The following is a 20,174-nucleotide window of genomic DNA, read 5'->3' as shown; positions in this document are numbered from 1 at the left end:
TGGTGATTTCTGTTACTGAACTGTCTGCTGAACTTGTTGAACTGTTACTGAACTTGTTGTCAAGGTGAGCGTGTGAACAGTGGGTGTGCTCAATTATCTTCTGTGCCCTAAGTTAGGGAGAGGGAAAAGCGACCAGGTTTGCTGCCCCCAAGTGCTTTCAAATAACCTCCTCTAAGTCTGCAGTAGTCTCCCATTTTTTGGTAGTCCCTGCCCTGCAGCAGAGCCTGGTCTTCAGTTGTCAGGATTTCCCTGCCACTGGGCCAAGACCTCGCTCCGCCTAGGGCCGTGTGGTGGTTGGCGTGTAACGACCAGGGGGAGTGCACAGGCATCCTCCACCCCCAAACCCATCTGTCCAAATGAATTTCGAGATCTGAAACTTCAGAACTCTTCTGGACAACCCCAGCAGCAACAGATGTGAACATTGCACTGCCATCATAGCTCAGGAACTCTGGCACTGCAACGCTGATATCGCTGCCCTGAGCGAAACATGACTGGCAGCCAGCTTAAAGAATAAGATGGCGGATACACCTTTGGAAAGGCAAACCAGAAAAAGAACATCGTCTCTATGGAGTTGGCTTTGGCGTTTTAAAAAAAAAACACAAATTGGTCAGACATCTCAATGACTCCCCCTCCTTCTCCCCTCCTCTCCGGGTGAGCTAATACCTCGTGACCCTGTGGAGCTCCCTGTCCAGAAGCAGCACATCACAGCCATCAGTGCCTACACCCCAACCCTAGATGCAATGGATGAGACAAAGGAAGTATTCCTCATCATCCTCATCGACACATGGGAATAGCTTCCCTTAGAACGCACAAACTGGAGAAGCATCCGCAAAGGCACCAATTACCTGGAGCGTCACCTGGTGGAGCCTGTGAAGGCCAAGCGTAAACAGTGGAAAGAGAGCGGAGAATCAACATCTCGCCCATCTTTTTTTATTCATTCGTGGAACATGGGTGTCACTGGCTGGCCAGCATTTATTGCCCTTCCCAAGTTGCGCTTGAGAAGGTGGTGGTGAGCTGCCTTCTTGAATCGCTGCTGCCCATGTTCTGTGTGTTGACCCACAATGCCATTAGGGAGGGAATTCCAGGATTTTGACCTAGCGACTGCGAAGGAACGGCAATATATTTCCAAGTCAGAATGGTGAGTGGCTTGGAAGGGAACTTGGTGGTGTTCCCATTTATCTGCTGCCCTGTCCTTCTAGATGGAAGTGGTCGTGGGTTTGGAAGGTGCTATCTAAGGGTCTTTGGTGAATTGCTGCAGTGCATCTTGTAGATAGTACACACTGCTGCTACTAAGCATTGGTGGTGGAGGGATTGAATGTTTGTAGATGTGGTGCCAATCAAGCTGGCTGCTTTGTCCTGGATGTTGTCAAGCTTCTTCAGTGTTGTTGGAACTGCACCCATCCAGGCAAGTGGGGAGTATTCCATCACACTCCTGACTTATGCCTTGTAGATGGTGGATAGGCTTTGGGGAGTCGGGAGGTGAGTTACTCACCACAGTATTCCTAGCCTCTGACCTGCTCTTGTAGCCACTGTTTGTGTGGTGAGCCCAGTTGAGTTTTTGGTCAATGGTAACCCCAAGGATGTTGACAGTGGGGGATTCCGTGATGGTAACTCCACTGAATGTCAAAGGACGGTGGTTAGTGTCTCTTATTGGTGATAATCATAGCCTGGCATTTGTGTGGCGCAAATGTTACTCGCCACTTGTCAGCCCAAACCTGGATATTGTCCAGAACTTGTTGCATTTGAACATGGACTGCTTCAGTATCTGAAGAGTCGTGAATGGTGCTGAACATTGTGCAATCATTGGTGAACATCTCCACTTCTGACCTTGTGACGGAGGCAAGTTCATTGATGAAGCAGCTGAAGATTGTTGGGCCTAGGACACTACCCTGAGGGACTCCTGCAGAGATGTCCTGGAGCTGAGATGACAGACCCTTCACAACCACAACCATCTTCCTATGTACCAGGCATGACTCCAGCCAGTGGAGAGTTTGCCCCCTGATACCCATTGATTCCAGTTTCGCTTGGGCTCCTTGATGCCACACTCGGTCGAATGTGGCCTTGATGTCAAGGGCTGTCACTCTTGCCTCATCTCTAGAGTTCAGCTCTTTTGTCCATGTTTGAACCAAGGCTATAATGAGGTCAGGAGCTGAGTGACCCTGGCGAAACCCAAACGGGGTGCCACTGAGCAGGTTATTGCTGAGCAGGTGCTGCTTCTTAGCACTGTTGATGACCCCTTCCATCACTTTACTGATGATCGAGAGTAGACTGGGCAGTAATTGGCCGGGTTGGATTTGTCCTGCTTTTTGTGTACAGGACATGCCTGGGCAATTTTCCACAAATTGGGTAAACGCCGGTGTTGTAACTGTACTGGAAGAGCTTGGCTAGGAGAACGGCAACTTCTGGAGCACAAGCCTTTAGTACTATTGCCCGAATGTTATCAGAGCCCATTGCCTTTGCAGTATCCAGTGCCTCCAACCGTTTCTTAATATCATGTGGAGTGAATCGAATTGGCTGGAGACTGGCATCTGAGATACTGGGGACCACTGGAGGAAGTCGTGATGGACCATCCAATCAGCACTTTTGGCTGAAGATTGTTACAAATACTTCAGCCTTATCTTTTGTACTGATGTGCTGGGCTCCTCCATCATTTAGGATGGGAATATTTGTAGAGCCTCCTCCTCCAATGAGTTGTTTAATTGTCCACCACCATTCTCGACTGGATGTGGAAGGACTGCAGAGCTTAAATCTGATCCGTTGGTTGTGGGATCGCTTAACTCTATCACTTGCTGTTTTGCCGTTTGGCATGCAAGTAGTCCTGTTTTGCAGCTTCACCAGGTTGACACCTCATTTTTAGGTATGCCTGGTGTTGCTCCTGGCATGTTCTCCTGCACTCTCCATTGAACCAGGGTTGATCCTCTGGCTTGATGGTAATGGTTGAGTGGGGGATATGCTGGGCCATGAGGTTGCAGATTGTGCTGGAGTACAATTCTGCTGCTGCTGATGGCCCACAGCGCCTCTTGGATGCCCAGTCTTGAGTTGCTAGATCGGTTCGAAGTCTGTCCCATTTAACATGGTGATAGTGACGCACAACACGATGGAGGTTATTCTCAATGTGAAGGCAGGACTTGGTCTCCACAAGGACTGTGTAGTGGTCACTCTTACTGTTGATGGAGGATGGTACGTGGTAACCAGTAAGAGGTTTCCTTACCCATGTTTAACCTGAAGCTTATGAGACTTCATGGGGTCCAGAGTCGATGTTAAGGGCTCCCAGGGCAACTCCCTACCTACTGTATACCATCTCATTAAACATCACCTGTGGTAGAGTCTGCGGCTCCAGCATTGGACTATTCAACCACCATACAGCCCACCTTCCCGATGTGGAAGCAAGCCATCCTCGACCCTGAGGATAAATTGAATACCTTGGCAACACTGAACATCTAAGTTTCTCAGGGAAATTGTCCAAAGACTATCCACAGCATGTGCTATTGGCTTCAGCAAAAAAAAGTTGCGGAAAAAAGTAAATTGTAACTTTTTCTTTTACTAAAAATGTACTTGGAATATTTGATACACAATTTAAGTAGTAGATGCCATACATTGTCTCCCTAATTGTTACTGAAGCTTGCTTGTTGTGATACTTTTTACTTGCATTCTGGATAGGCTGTTTGATGAGATGATCTGTATTTTTGTCGCGTTGAGATTCAGCAAGTTGCATTATCTTTTGAAGGACAAAGCACGTGTTTAATCAATAACAAGTGACAGCCCAGAGTGTGGTATTAAGTATTGTCTGAAATTTTAAAGCAACAGTATTTCAGAATAATCCTTTATAAATTTGTTAACTCTGTTTCAAGGATTTGATATTTGTTTCAAGTGTGTTGTCTTGTATGATTCTGGCTTACGAGACTGCAAAGGTAAAGCATAATCACTTATCACCCCTTGAAACATTTTAGCCCGTAGTTTCATTGTTTTAAGTTGCACATTTAAAAAAAAAAATTCCTTGGGCTCTTCCTAAGTTTCACTATGGTAACCGCCTCGTATGGATCAGGAAGACCCAGGGTCTTTGTTCAGGATTTTTCACCTCTTGTTTCTGCTGATTTCAGTTAATCTGCTGGTTTCAGTTAATCTGCTGATTGGAGAATAAGAGCAAAGATTCAAATCCAAATTGTTTGAAAGTACTGCATATATGTTGCTCTCTGAACCAAGTATTTTCTCACCTCCCCTTCATACTCTGTTCTTTTGAATATGCATTGCTTTCCCTTGCCCATTGCAGTAAACTTTGAATCCCCCTATTCCTTTTTATATCTCATTATTGCTGTTCCTTCCTGCTCGATAATCCCTTGCTCTCCTCCACCCTCACATGAAGAATTTCATGCATTGTAGTCTTTTCTACATAAAAGCAAATTACTGCGGATGCTGGAATCTGAAAGACCATAAGATATAGGAGCAGAATTAGGCCAACTCAGCCCATCGAGTCTGCTCCGCCATTCAATCATGGCTGATATTTTTCTCATCCCCGTTCTCCTGCCTTTTCCCCATAACCCTTCATCCCCTTATTAATCAAGAACCTATCTATCTCTATCTTAAAGACACTCAATGATCTTGCCTCCACAGCCTTCTGCGGCAAAGAGTTCCACAGATTAACCACTCTCTGCCTGAAGAAATTCCTCTTCATCTGTGTTTTAAAGGATCGTCCTCTGGTTCTAGTTTTTCCCACTAGTGGAAACATCCTCTCCACGTCCACTCTATCCAGGCCTCGCAGTATCCTGTAAGTTTCAATAAGATCCCCTCCCCCCCTTCATCCTTCTAAACTCGAACGATTACCGACCCAGAGTCCTCAACCGTTCCTCATATGACAAGCTCTTTGTTCCAGGTATCATTCTTATGAACCTCCTCTGGACCCTTTCTAAGGCCAGCATATCCTTGCTTAGATACGGGGCCCAAAACTGCTTAGAATACTCCAAATGGGGTCTGACCAGAGCCTTAGACAGCCTCAGAAGTACATCCTTGCTCTTGTATTCTAGTCCTCTCAACATGAATGCTAACATTGCATTTGCCTTCCTAACTGCTGACTGAACCTGCACATTAACCTTAAGAGAATCTTGAACAATGACTCCCGAGTCCCTTTGTGTTTCTGATTTCCTAAGCATTTCCCCATTTAGAAAATAGTCTATGTCTCCATTCCTCCTTCCAAAATGCATAATCTCACACTTTTCCACGTTGTATTCCATCTGTCACTTCTTTGCGCACTCTCCTAAGCTTTTGGACCCTTTGACAAAGGGTCATCTGGACTCGAAACGTCAGCTCTTTTCTCTCCTTACAGATGCTGCCAGACCTGCTGAGATTTTCTAGCATTCTCTCTTTTGGTAGTCTTTTCTATATCTTCTCCCCTTCATTTCTCTCAGAAATTCCTTCCCTCAACCTCACTGCGGCTCCACTTCTCTCTCCCTTCTTTCTAAAAAATCTTTATCTAAATTCATCTTTCTTTTCCTAAGTTTTCAGTCATCTTTCTGCTGCAGTGTCCACCATCTTAAGCAATGAAGTGCATGATATAATTGCAAGTTGTCACGGAGGAGTTTTCCAAAACACATTTAGCCATTCATCTTAAGTAACAAAATCCATTAATTAGTAAATGGAGGTGATTTCCCAGTTGATCCTTTGCAATTGCATTGATCACAATTTGTGTGTGCATTATTGTCGAAAATCTTCATATTGTATTAACTAAAAGAGAAGGAAGACAACAATAATGACCAATGCAGGGAAAACAATGTGGGTTATATGGAATATACATAGTATTCTCTCGGCTTTTTGTGGCTCTTTTCTCCTTTACTGAACATGAATTACTTCTGGCTCTCCCACACTTTCTTGCTTCCCACATGAAGCATAATTCCCCCCCCCCCTTACTACTTTATTACATTAAAATGGTATAAGCTCAATAACCATGCATTGAAATTCATATTAAAAACTGTAGTGTGTCTATCACCATGTTGTACTCCTTCAGGAGTTCTGAATGCATTGCACATTAAGTTCAGGAAGAACGCCATGTGAGATGTCATTAAATTAACTTGACAAAGCGGAGGCATTTTGTCCACACCTGTCACTACCGTAGGACTTATGTTGTGTTATTAGACCTCTGTATATATGCCTAGATATGTTAAAGACCTACCTTTTGTGCAAAGGGACCACAGGTTCAGGCAGCAAAGAATTGCAGCCTGAAATGGTTAATAGTGTACGTCACTTTCTGTCATTAAGTGAAAGAATACAGCTTTGTCTACACCTTTTTGACACAGTTTGGGGGGGAGGGGGGACAAAACCTTGATGCATCAAATAATATTTTGCGCAACAATCTCTTTCCAGATAATGTGAAATTTTCACCAGCTATTCAATAAATTATTTCCTTTCCCCTCACCTTCTCAGTGATTTTAAAATATTTCACAATTCGCTTCCAGGAGGTATCAAATTGGTATTGTTTGGGTTGAGGCACAGTCGGGGGAAAAAATCTGTACCTGGGCACATGCTGTATCTGACACAGTGATTGATGCATTCCATTTTCTAACACTGACAGGCTCATGCTGACGGCAAAAAAATCATCAGAAGTATAAATTTACGGTGAAAGTATTTGTACTGACCTCTCGGCCTTGCTAATTATAGAAAATAATTCGACTGCTGCAAACTTGTTAAGTTTGGCTGCATTTGTGGTCTGTTTATCTCTCATGACTATGAATTAGAATGAACTGAGATTGATGCAAGAACAAATGAGTTATGATAGTTGTTTGCATGATTGAAAGCACACCTGGAACTTATGATTGCTGATGAGATATTCTTTTTTGTTGCTCCTGCTAGAACGTTTTGGATGTTTGTGACGTCTCAAAAACCCACAAACTGCTAGCAGCTGTGAAGTGTCGCTTTATAATGCATCCCTTCAAGGCTGACAATCATGCTCTTAGAATTTAAGATGGTTTTTTTTTTGCACGGTGCAATGATTGATAATTTCCTTCTGTATTTATTCACCCTTTGCCATGTTTTTAGTCAATGTGAAGCTGTTTTCAACAAAGTTGAACAAATACTGGATTGCACCTCAAGGACATTTGTCTATAAGTCAAAAGAAAGCTATTCTAATCCTGAAAAATTGTTACTGAGACCATGTTAGAGCTTGGTCTCCAGTTTTGTCACTCAGACCTCTGGAAGAACATTGTGTGTTGGGGGTTTAGAGAGGAACGGCAAGAAAGATTGTGGTCATAGGACTCCAAGGTACAAAGAAAGATTCATGAAGCTGCGGTTGGTATTTAGACATGTAGATAATGTTTAGTTAAGCAAGCTTTGTGACAGACAGTGAACGCAACTTGAGCTCACAGTTTTAAAGTTGACAAATGTAAATTTAAGTCAAGAGAGATTAGGAGCTACTCGTTTTCGAGGGCCTGCTATTTAACTTATTTGGCAAGGAGCTGTTTGGTGTTAAATATACAGGGATATGTATAAACTGACTGAAAATTCCAAGGAACGAGTTTGAGAAAGAAAGAAATGTTCATTTCACTGCGCATGTGCTGATCAGTCATAAGGCAGCACAGTGGTTAGCACTGCTGCCTCACAGCGCCAGGGACCCTGGTTCAATTCCGGCCTAGGGTGACTGTCTGTGTAGAGTTTGCATGTTCTCGCCATGTCTGTGTGGGTTTCCTCTGGGTGCTCCAGTTTCCTCCCACAGTCCAAAGATGTGTGGGTTAGATTGATTGGCCATGCTAAATTGACCCTAGTGTCAGGGGGATTAGCAGGGAGAATATGTGGGATTATGGGAATAGAACCTGGGTGGGATTGTGGTCAGTGCAAACTCGATGGGCCGAATGGCCTCCTTCTGCACTGTAGGGATTCTATGATTTATTTTGCATTTGTATAGTACTTTGATTAAGATTATCTTTGTTTTTTTTCTAATTGTCAATCTTCAACAAAAAAAATTCATGGTCTAACGTGAGCTTCTTCATGTTAGAGTTTAGATGTCCAGCTCAGTTGCGTTCCTAAGCTTAGAAGAGGGAAGATTCACAGACGACAGTACTTGATATAGAATATAGTGGCTGGAATTCTCCCAAAAAAATTCGAAGTGTCAAATTCGTGTGAAAACTGGAGTAATTCACGCTGGTTTTTTTCAATGGGAATTCCAACAAGAATCTCCCACACTCTGTGCACTGTAGAGGTCACTATCGTGTATATCATTAGAATTCAGGGGCCGGGGCTTATTCCTGCTGGAGAGGCCGGCAGCATAGCCCTGAGTGGCCCACTGCACATGTGTCGATCTATCAGCACCGGATCGGCGCATGCGCAGTGGCCCCACACTGCCAGCCTCCCAATTGCTGGCCAGCTCAATCACTGGCACTGCCCCATGCCCAGTGGGCAGTGCCAAGGTGCCCCCTGGGCATTGTCACTTTGCCCCTTCCAGGTGGCCCAGGCTGGCACTGCCAGGGTGCCAATACCCAGGAGGGCATCTCCCACCCTGCCATCTGACTCTCTTGAGGGGCCCCCAATTGCTCCCCCCTTCACTTCAGCGGGGTTGGGTCTCTAGCCCCCCGAAAGTGGGGAGCTTGTGTAATTCCTGCTAGAGTGAACCACTCTGGAGGGGGAAGATGCTAGCCGGACCGGAGATTTTAGTCCCGGGCCCACTAATCATATTGAAATTATATTGAAATGGCCATGTAAATGGTCTTTGTGCCTCCCCGCTGATATCTGGCACACAGCTGAAGCCACCACTGGGAGATGCTAGCGAACACATGTGTGAACCCCGTGAATCGGCCGACACGCGAATCTCCTGGCCCGCTGCGCTAAAAAATTAGCGCAGCAGGATGGGAGAATCACGGCCAGTGAGTCTATGGAATGGACTGTCCAGGGAAGCAGCAGAATTATTTATCTATTTTTAGGGGTGGGGTGATTAACGAGTTATTTTGGAACTAGTCAAATGATTACAGTGTCTTCTCTTCTGCTGTGCTTTCAAATGTTACTATTGCTTCTTAAAATGTTAAATGTCTCTTTGACGTTGTGCTTGACTGCTGGTTTTCCCTCCTTCATTGTCTCTTCATCCTCTACCTCATCCTTGTTGCTAAAACCATCTGTCAAAATCTACTAATATGAGGTACTGCATGTGTCACCACTTAATCCAACACTAAGCTTTCTCACTGCTTTCCCCTGCTTTCCTTCCGTCTATAAAATCTATTCACTCATCTATCTATCTAATTAAAGGTTTTGAATCTGCCAAATAGCCATAGGATATGGGAAATGTCTGTGGTGTGCAACGCATACCAATTACCTCAATTGTCATGTTGACTAAAAATCCGCCAGTCAAAAACTACTCTTTACCGTGAACCATGATAATTGATTTAAAAGTCCTGATCAGAAATCACTAGCTGTAAAGAGAAAAAGATCACCATATCTGATAAAAAAAAGAAATCATTCAGTAAAGAAACAACCCAGAATGAATAACCTGCAGTCACCACAAGTATGTCCATAACCAAAATAATTATATCCTCTTGAGTGGCCATATTGGTTCCTTTCCACACTTCAATATGCCAGTAAAAATAAAAGTTTATGACACAGTGAACACGGTGGAAAAGATGACCAATCTTAATACTAAACTTACCCGTATAAAAGGAAAACTGCAGTGTTGGAAATAAGAAAAAAACTACTGCATATGCTGGAAATACATAGTTGGTTTGTGAAGAGAGCAATAGGTTATGATTTTTTTGCAAGTGTCCCCTTCCTTCAAACAAATTAACTCGCTTTTTCCATTTCACAGTATTTAAAACAACCTTTGTCTGGGCAGCCCTTCCCTTGCAGGCTGGTCTGCTATAGACATGTTTCATCTTTTGCTCCTCAGCCTCCATTCATGCACCTCTTGGGCATGTTCCTCTGCTCAGTGCCGGAATGTAATGCATTGCTATCACAATTAACACTGCCGTAATGTGGTGGCAGTAAAATCTGCTGTTAGACTGTGCAGCTCCTAATGATGTAAGTTCAAGTTAATTTGGTCTTATAATACAGGGTTTGATGGCAAACAATTGTGATTCAGTTTCAAATCGGTCTAAAAACACCGATGTGAACTCTACAGCATAAATATGCATGCTCTGAACCATGTTAATATTAATGTTCAAAGATTGTTCGAGTAATGCATTTTTATAACTTATTGATTTTACTTACAATCATGCACTGAACTTAAAAACGAATCTCACAGTAAAGTAACCTGGAGCCAAAATCCTTTTAAAGCTGATTTTAGAAGTGGCTACGTGAATTCAACCATACATGAAGCACAGATGGCTGAAAGTCAGTAATAGTGTCATTTAGATCTTGTCTGAAGTGATTCTCCTTTGTTCAAGCCGAGGTTGACGATGGAGAAATTTAGACATTGGGCAAGATTTTCTTGACGGCCGGAGGTGGCACGTGATCCTCAGGTCTCGCTGCTGTCAATGGGAATTCCCATTGAAGCCACCCTACGCTGCTGGGAAACCCACGACAGGTGGTGTGCTGCCGACAGGACCAGAGTATCCCGCCAGCGCGAACGGCTGGAGAATTCCGGTTTTCCTTTCCAGCATATTTCCCAGAATCCTGTGCCAGTTGATAACGCGGTGAATTGTGTTTTCTTGATTTTCTAGTATACTTGTGCTTAACATTTGGAATTCAATATGTCTGACCAGCCTCCAGTGGTTTTTTTCTTTATAATAGAAATCACCTTCCATTGAACAATTGATGTTGATATTTCTGTCAAAGTATAGCTGATGAATTCTTTCAGATTTTCACCTATGAGCAATATTTGAGAAATTATTCGTTACTGCTTCGATCATAATTTTTAGTATTGCTTAGTTTTTCACTGGCAGCCATTTTAAATGCATACTGACTGTTATTGATGTGCAACATGGCATTGTGGTCTGTCTGGTTTGTTGGTAAAAGTACTGTTTCTGAGCATCACCTCTGTTATATTGCTAAAGTGAGGTTTGCCCTCAGAGCCTGCACTCCATGCTAACCACTTATTAGTTTAGCTGAATATTAGTTGCCTCTTCGATTTTGCTCCTTTTAAGCAATCTCAAGCAGATTTGATTAGGTTAATATACATACAATCCTAGTGTGCTCAAGCAACACTGTTGGGCCCACCTCCCAGTGTAAACCAAAGACTTTGCCTATGGTGCACTGGCCACTGGGTTATAACCTCCCTGAGCTTCCATGCCTCCAAGACAAGGACATCTGTAAGTGAGATATGAAGATTGCATTGACACCGACATTTGAACCATCACTAATGGCCGTGGTCTCTGGAAGCTGACTGTTCGGAAGAGTGTTGGAAGAGGCAAGCAGAAATAAAAAGCTCAGCTGGCTAAGGAGAGGGCTCAGAGAAAAGAGAGGCCAGTGAATCGTGCACATTCTCAACCCACTGTCTTCCTCTGCATCAAATGCGGCAGAGATGGCCATGCCAGAGTGAGTCTCCTGAGAAGCACCAGGCAATATTCAACGCAGAGTTGACCACTATTTCACAAACTGTCATCTTACAAGACAGAAAGCTGCCACTGTTGCATGTGAGAAGCCATTGCTTGACGACAAACATTGTTGAATGACCTACGACTTGGCATGCATGACAGGCACATAACAAGATAAAAGCAAATTACTGCAGCTGCTGGAATCTGAAAGAAAAGCAGCTGGAAAATCTCAGCAGGCCTGGCAGCATCAATGGAGAGAGAATGGAGCCAACGTCCTGAAGGGTCACCCAGACTCAAAACGTTAACTCTATTCTCTCTCCACAGATGCTGCCAGATCCTACTGAGATTTTCTAACATTTTCTGTTTTTGTTGTTGAAGCATATGAAAGGATTCAGCAAAGGACCAAGAAATGTTATCCTAGTGCTTTGCTGTTTATTTAAAAAAAAGTATTGAAGAGGCATCGTAGGAACTAACAATGAGGCAAAGAAAATAGCTTAATGCAACAAAAAAATCTTGCAATATTATAACAGTAAGAGCCTTATAGAAGAATTGAAATCCCTTCAGGATACAAATGGGATTGAAACTGAGGAACAAAATTGTTGGTGTAGTGAATGGTTATCTCCTGGGAGTATTCATAAAGCTACAATTGTGTTTTTTGTTTGATTCTGTTTGTAGCCCAATAACCAGCAATAAAAATGGCAGAATTGTCACTGTTTGTTAAGCATAAAATTCTTTGGAGATGCGCGATAGTTTATTTTTCAACATGTTTGTGAAGGTTTTAACTCTTAACTGTCCTCCTGCCCATTTGAATGTAACAGTGAATGAGGAACTAAAATATGTTCTCATGGTGCTCACTTGTACAGAAGCGTGTTGCAAATAAAATGCAAAGCTCCCAAATAGTAAGATTTCAATGATTTTACCCTGATCTATAATTGTAAGACTTTCATAAATTGATACTATTAGAATCGTGAGGGGGTGTGGGGAGGAGGTTCTGCAAGCAGATGATTTTCCCACATGCTTACAAGAGCACGAGGCTTTTAGATTTAATTGAACTGAAAAAAAGATAAAAATGCCAAGGAAATAGATTGAACCCCTGGGTAGTTTATTGGAGCCAAGAGCAGTTAGTGAAAAGTAATGAGAGTGAACCATTTTATCTTTCAGGATACAGGCTGATCGGAAGCCACTCGGGTGTGAAGCTCTGCAGATGGACCAAGGTAGCTTATCTTAAGATGATGGCAAAAATCTCTGAATTTTTGTTCATCTGATTTCTTGATATGAAAATTGATCAGCAGGGATAACTTTTAAGGCCATGTGTGACACTCCATTCAATCATGAGGTTTTTGTCACAGGCATAGAAATAGACCCTGCTGGTCACTGACTGCATTAAACACAAAGTTAATCTCTTATTATCGTAACTTCATTTGACAATCAATGAGCTTTGGTGCAGTTAATAATTCACAGGACTCTGCAATATTTTTGCATATCGATTTATGAATGTTGGAACTAGAACTGAAAAGGTTTAAAATTTTAAAAAATCATTTGACATTAGCATCATGAATTTCAATCACTATAATTGGACAAATTGGGTGGGATTCTCCCAAAAAAATTCTAAGTGCCAAATTCACGGAAAAACTGGAGTAAATCCCACTGGTCTTTTTTCAGCGAGATTTTCAAAATGAATCTCCCAGACTCAGTGCGTCACAGAGAGCCCTAGTGTGAATCATGCTAAAAATCAGTGGGTGGGCCCATTCCCGCTGGAGAGGCCGGCAGCATAGCGCTGAGCGGGTCACTGTGCATTTGCCGATCTGTCCGTGCCGAGATCAGCGCATGTGTAGGAGCTTCGCACTGCTAGCCTCCTGATCGCTGGTCAGTAGAGCAACCCTCCTCCCACAGCCCTGATTTCTTGCCCTTGGGCATTGCCACTGCCCCTTGGAAGTTGTGGGTAAAGATGTGCCCCTGGCCATTGCCAGGCTGGTACTGCCAAGCTGGCAATGCCCAGGGGGCACACCCCTTAACCTCGACTTCCTGGGTGGCCTCCATGCCCCCTGCCCCCCCCCCCCCCCTTCACCCCAGCAGGGTCGGGCCGCCAACCCTCCACTAGTGGGGAGCTGTTGTAAACCCCGCTGGTGTGAACCAGTCCTTGAGGGGGTGGGGGAGAGGCGAGTGGGCCTGGAGACTTCAGGCCGGGCTTGCCAATGAGATTAAAGTCAGTATTAACATAATTTATTCAGCTGCATGCTGATTTCTGGTGTGGAGCTGATGACGCCAGAAATCTGGCAGTCGGCAGCGGAGGCCGTGGCGCCCAGCGGGAAGCCCACGAAATGCCCTCGTTACATTTCCTATCTCATTATTCTGATTTTGCTGTCAAATAGTATAACATAAATTTCCAGAGTACTTCACAGGAATGTTGCTGGGGAAAATTTGACATTGAAGCAGGAGATATTAGGATGGATTTAAACGGGTGTCTTGAAGGAAGAGGGGGGGGCGCGGGGAGGAGAGTCTAAGTTTTGGGATTGGACAGGTTAAAGTATGGTTGAGAATGGAGAGATGAAGGAAATTGCAGATGCGCAAGAAGCCGGAATTGCAGCCTTCCCGGAGAGTTTTAGTGCTGGAGGAGGTTACAGAAATAGGACAAGACCATGGAGAGATTTAAAAACAAGAATAAGAATTTTAAAATCAAGGCATTGCTGAACCAGGAGAACATGTAGGTCAACTAGCACATATCATTCGACATAGGAGCAGAAGTAGGCCGTTCAGCCAATCGAGTCTGCTCCACCATTCAATGAGATCATGACTGATCTGATCAATAATCCTCAACTTCACAATCTCACCTAATCCCCATAATGCATGATTTCCTTACTGGTTAAAACTCTGTCTATCTCCATCTTGAACATACTTAATGACCCAGTCTCTGCAACCTTCTGCAGTAAAGAAATCCAGAGATTCTCTATCATCTTAGGGAATAAATTCCTCCTCATCTCTGTTTTAGATGGGTGACTGAGATTATGCCCTCTGATCCTGGAATCTCCCATAAGGGGAAACAACCTCTCCGCGTCTACCCTCTCAAGCCCCCTGAGAATCTTACAGGTCTTGATAAGGTTACATTTCATTCTTCTTCTAAACTCCAATGAGTACAGGTCCAACTTACTCAACCTCTCCACATAAGAAAATCCCTCTGTACCCAGGATAAACCTGGACACCACAAGGGTGATGAGTGATCAGGACCTGGCATGAATCAGGATATGGGCAACAGTTTTTAGTAAAGTCACATTTACAGAGGTGGAAGATGAGAATCCAACCAGGAGAGCATTGTAATAGTCAAGTTTGGAGATGACAAAACCGAGAAGAGGATTTCAGCAGCACATGGGCTGAAGCAAGGATGGGGACTGAAACTAGGTGGTCTTGATGTTGCAGTTACGGGGTCAGTAAAGGCGTATGCTGTGGATCCGAAGTCACATGTAGGCGAGAGCAGATAAGAATGGCAGATTTCCTTCCCTAAAGGACATTAATGAACCAGATGGGTTTTTACAATTGGCAATGGTTTCATGGTCATTAGACTTTTAGTTTCAGATTTTTATTGAATTCAAATTTCACTATCTGCCAATGTGGGATTCAAACCCTGGCCCCCAGAGCATTACCCGGGTCTCTGGATTACCAGTCCAGCAAAAATATGACTTCGCTACTGTCTCTCCTAATCAAGTTTCATCTCATTTAAAGTCTCATCTCCTCCTACTTTTGTGGTTTTATTTGTATAAAGTGAACTATAGGTTTACCTAATCTCTGAGACTGTTAAACTCTTTTTTTAATAGTATTAAGACCTCCCTCTTGTGCAAGGATCTTTTGATCTCATATTATTGCTAATATGAGATCATATTATAATTGGGAACTTTGAGGAATTCCTCAAAGTCTCTCAAACTCCCACTGCTGCTGTATTGGTTCATTCTGTTATGTCCCCATTTGGTCCTATCCTTATACTCCACACACTTAATTCATGTATCTGCACTTGAACTGTCATCCACAAGCTCTGTACCATAATATCTACCTCTGTATCTTTTCTACCTCCATCGTATTTGCTCCTCTTTGTTCTTTATATGCATATATGGGGCTACATTGATTGACGTGTAAGATTTTTTGCATCTCTTTCTTATTTCCGCAGTCCATGCTTCGAGGCCGAGGTGGCTGTTACAAGCACACATTCTATGGCATTGAAAGCCACCGTTGCATGGAGACAACCCCGAGTCTAGCCTGTGCCAACAAATGTGTCTTTTGCTGGAGGTAAGGGACTGATGATGGGCGCGATTAATTTCATTGATTTCTTTAGGTTTTAACTTGCTTATGGATTTTATGGATTAAACCAAATGACATAAAATAGCATCACCAGCTAAATGAGGGATTGTCTTATCAAGGGTTCAAAACACAAAAATGTTAGGGTGTTTTAACTTATTAGGAAACCTGTTTTCCCATCATATCAATGATGCCGTCATATTTTCTATCAACCTTTCCCGTTCCCCACCCCCCCATGTTATTCTGAGAATTCAGTACTTGCGTTTATACCATGAAGAAGTTCATTTTTTGTAGATCTTTACAGAACTTGAGGGTTCACATTGTGGAGGTCCTAAAGACACAGCACAGTTTAGTTGGTTTCTTAATCCTGCTAAAGGTAAATGTTATGCTTGAGTTACAAAGTCCCATAGCCACATGTTTTACCTTGTCCAAATTGTTATAGAATCTGCAGTACAGAAGGAGGCCATTCAGCCCATTGAGTCTGCACCGACCACAATCCCACCCAGGCCCTATCCCCATAACCCATGTATTTACCCTAGCTAGTCCCCCTGACACTAAGGGGCAATTTAGCATGGCCAATCAATCTAACCCACACATCTTTGGACTGTGGGAGGAAACCGAAGCACCCGGAGGAAACCCACGCAGACACAGGGAGAACGTGCAGACTCCGCACAGACTGAGACCCGAGGCTGGAATTGACGCTGTGAGGCAGCAGTGCTGACCACTGTGCCACCGTACCGCCTATTGCGTAGTCAACCGTTTTGAAGCTATTGATTTGCTTATGCTGGTTTTGTAGGCAGGCATATATGTTCCATCAAAACTGAACACGGAAGTCAGTAATGGCTAATATTCCAGAATAAAAGAAGAGGATTAAATCACATAGTTAAAATTAACTGTAACTGATTATATTTTGTTCTCCGCTAAACATAAACGAAGTAGCTTGTACATCATTAATGTTCATTAGAGAATTTTAACCTTTCAATAATAACATGAATGGTCTCAGTTGGATTAAAAAGTAATTTTAAATTATTTTGTCATCCTTAAGACCTAAATAATAACCCTTGGTAGTGAAAGAATAATTTGGGCTAAAATATCAGTGATTTTATGTTGGCGAATTGCATCTTAAAACTAATGGTTAGAATTCTAAATACTAGTGAGGAGGAGACTGAGCTTTAAAGAGGTTATTGTGGTTCAGGAGATTTTTAAGAGATAGTTAAGTTCCTGGAGCAGCCAAAAACATCCCGCTCCAACGATTTTGTTTGACAAATACTGGAGGGGGTTTAAACAGCACTTTTGTGCTGTGTTATTCATGTGGAATAGAGTAGGATCATCAGTTGCATAATTGCAACTTTTTAGTTCTGAACCTTAAAGGAGTCATTTATTCTATCAGGATAATGTCCTGGAATGGAGAAATTATGTTTGTGAGGATTATGATGATTGCTCTCCGCTGTGTGAAATTGTTTTTTTTTGAATAATTGTAGCTAGTCATTCCATATTTTGACAGTTTTTTTGATATTTTTGTAATTCAGCTGCAGACAACATAGTGACCATATTTACCTATATGACAACTAGCTGTGCTCTTCAATGTTGTCTGTTGTGTATAAGGCACTCTAAGATGTTTTAGGATGCTATCTTGGTGTGAACCGTTTACTCTATTGCACTCTATTTTTGGTTGGACACTAGTGATCTCTCTTTCAAATACATTTCTCAAGACTGAATGACTTTGGGCAGCACGATGGCACAGAGGTTAGCACTGCTGCCTCACAGCGCCAGGGACCCGGGTTCGATTCCGGTCTTGGGTCACTGTCAGTGTGGAGTTTGCAAGTTCTCCCTGTGTCTGCATGGGTTTCCTCCAGGTGCTCCAGTTTCCTCTCTCAGTCCAAAGATGTGCGGGTTAGGTTGATTTGGCCATGCTAAATTGACTCTAGTTTCAAAGGGATTAGCAGGGTAAATATGCAGGGTTACGGGAATAGGGCCTGAATGGATTGTGGTCAGTGCATACTTGATGGGCCGAACGGCCTCCTTCTGCACTCTACGACTACATCTGGATACAGTTGGAATCCCAGAGCAAATCTAAATTTGTCTGCAGTCCAGTTGACTGACATCTGTATGATGAGGGACAGAGTGTGTAACAAAAATGTCTTCATTGTCTGTCGGCTTATCAATTGTTTACTTTATTGTTGGCCACAGTATACATGAGGTGAATATTAGTTTCTGTTGATTTTTTTGCAATGCACATTATTGTCAGACAGGACAAATGTTAGCTAGTATATACATCAATTCTGATTCCCACCAGTCATTAGCGATGCCAATACATTAAATATTTAATTATTTATAATTAAAAAGTCATTATTTTAATGATCCTGACCTGTGAGGGGGGGGAGGGGCAGGTCTGAGCTTGTTCATCAAATAATTTTGTGTGTGTAAATACACGCGTTTATCTATCTACGCAATTGGAAAAAGTTTTGTGTAAATAAAAATGTCTTTTACTGTGCTATCACTTCACAGCATCTTGAAACATGTTGAGGAAAGATTCTGGCATAGGTTAAAAACAACTTGTGTCTAAGATCTAAAGCTTAAAAGTTTAAAGTTTATTATTAGTCACAAGTAGGCTTACATTAACATTGCAATGAAGTTACAATGCAAATCCTCTAGTCGCCACACTCTGGCGCCTGTTTGGATACACTGAAGGAGAATTTAGCCTGGCCAGTTCACCTAGCCAGCACCTCTTTCAGACTGTTGGAGGAAATTCACGCAGACACGAGGGAGAACATGCAGACTCCGCACAATCAGTGACCCGAGCCGGGAATTGAACCCGGGTCCCTGGTGCTGTGAGGCAGCAGTGTTAATCACTGTGCCACCATGCCGCCCCCTATCAGAAAGGTCAGTGATTGTTGCACAGCTTTTGTGGCCAGAAGATATCGATATGGGGGAGATCTATCTAGTTCTGTTGAAAGGCAACTTAAGGGAAGCATCTCTATTGTTTTGATAAATTGTGAGCAAGAACAAGATTTGCAAGTTACTGTGACAGCATTCTTTACACAGAATACTCTTCATTTGCGTATTCTTTGTTACTAAATCATCTGTAATGTACAGTCTCATTCAGATGATATGATTGTAAGATAAATCCAACTATTGAAGGCAAAGAATCCTATGATGTATTTCAGGAAGATGATGTGTAGTAACAAAGGTTCTGTTCGCTGCACTGTTCTGCGTATCGTTAATTAGGCTTTGGACAGGTAAGACACATTCCAGATTGTTAGGGACGCTGTTAATTTAGATAGTCGGTGACTTTGAACCTGAGAAGACTGCTTCAAAATTCAAAAATTTAACAAGGCGTATCTCAAAATAAGAAAATTGAGAAAAATGAAAAAGTACAAATGTTATAAATAAATAACCATGGCTGACGTTGAATGTGTTTATTGTGACAGGCATCATACCAACCCGGTTGGAACTGAGTGGCGATGGAAAATGGATGAAGCAGATGTAATTTTAAAAGAAGCAATTGAAAATCATCAGAACCTGATAAAACAGTTTAAAGGTAAAAAGTTGTCAATCAGTATCAGGAAATTTCCAAACAAGATTTGGAAATTATCTGGCAATTCTTTTGTTCCATATCATTAATAACAATGTGGTAGGTGGGCGAAAATGGCTAGCAAAGGAACAGGAACTTTTTACCTAGCGTCCCACCCCTAGGTCTACCCTCTTTCAATCACTTAGCTTTGAATTATAGGATAGTTCAGGCCAAGCAGTCCATCTTGATGCTTATCCTTCATAAGATCAAAGGTCTTAATCCTAGGTGCCTAGCTGTTTCCATATCTGTTCATTCTCTTTTCCTTCAACCATCTTTCTAATACCTGGGTAAGATGTTCTTTTGGAGAGTCAGTGCAGACTTGATGGGCTGTAGAAATTCTATGGCATGGCATGATCAATACTTCAGCCACAAAATCAGATAATGTATTCCACAGCCTTACAACCCTGTTCTCCAGTAGGCCATAAATTTCTTGTGTTTAGTTGTTATCAATGTTCCCTGCTTCAGTGGAAATGGCGTGATTTTACCTGCTCTCATCCCTTGCTAATTTTAAATGCTTCTTTCAAATCACCTTTTAATGTCTTCTAACTTACTTTAAATTACCTTGTATTTGTCATGTCCCTGGTGAATTTGTGCTGTACATTTTTTTTGTTGCTTTAGCATCTATCCTACAGTGGTTTACTCACTCTTGGGGTGTAGGTGGTACTGGCAAAGGCAGTAATTCTGCCCTGAGATGGTGATGTGAACCAGCGTCATGAGCTCTTGCTGCCCATGTGATAATGTTGTGCATGATGCTAGGTTGGGAGTTCCAGGATCGTTTCTCAGTGACCATGTAAGAAGGGCAATAATTGTCCAAGAGAGGATGGCATGTGACCTGGGAGGGGAGTGTAAAGTTGATGGCGCCCCCTTTGCACCTGCTG

The 20,174-nt window shown here is 42.7% G+C and overlaps 1 protein-coding gene across 1 annotated transcript in view; it reads left to right on the top strand.

Moving 5' to 3' along the window:
- tyw1 (tRNA-yW synthesizing protein 1 homolog (S. cerevisiae)) overlaps positions 1 to 20,174 on the top strand; it is a 152,030-nt gene that overhangs the window by 44,835 nt on the left and 87,021 nt on the right. The window contains exons 9-11 of the mRNA XM_078225004.1: positions 12,600 to 12,652; positions 15,595 to 15,713; positions 19,154 to 19,263. Of these exons, the coding sequence (XP_078081130.1) occupies positions 12,600 to 12,652; positions 15,595 to 15,713; positions 19,154 to 19,263 (282 nt within the window). The remainder of the gene's footprint in view (positions 1 to 12,599; positions 12,653 to 15,594; positions 15,714 to 19,153; positions 19,264 to 20,174) is intronic.

The sequence above is a fragment of the Mustelus asterias genome, chromosome 12, assembly GCF_964213995.1.
Source record: "Mustelus asterias chromosome 12, sMusAst1.hap1.1, whole genome shotgun sequence".
Classification (NCBI taxonomy): Eukaryota; Metazoa; Chordata; class Chondrichthyes; order Carcharhiniformes; family Triakidae; genus Mustelus; species Mustelus asterias.
This window is presented reverse-complemented; position numbering and strand designations above follow the sequence as displayed.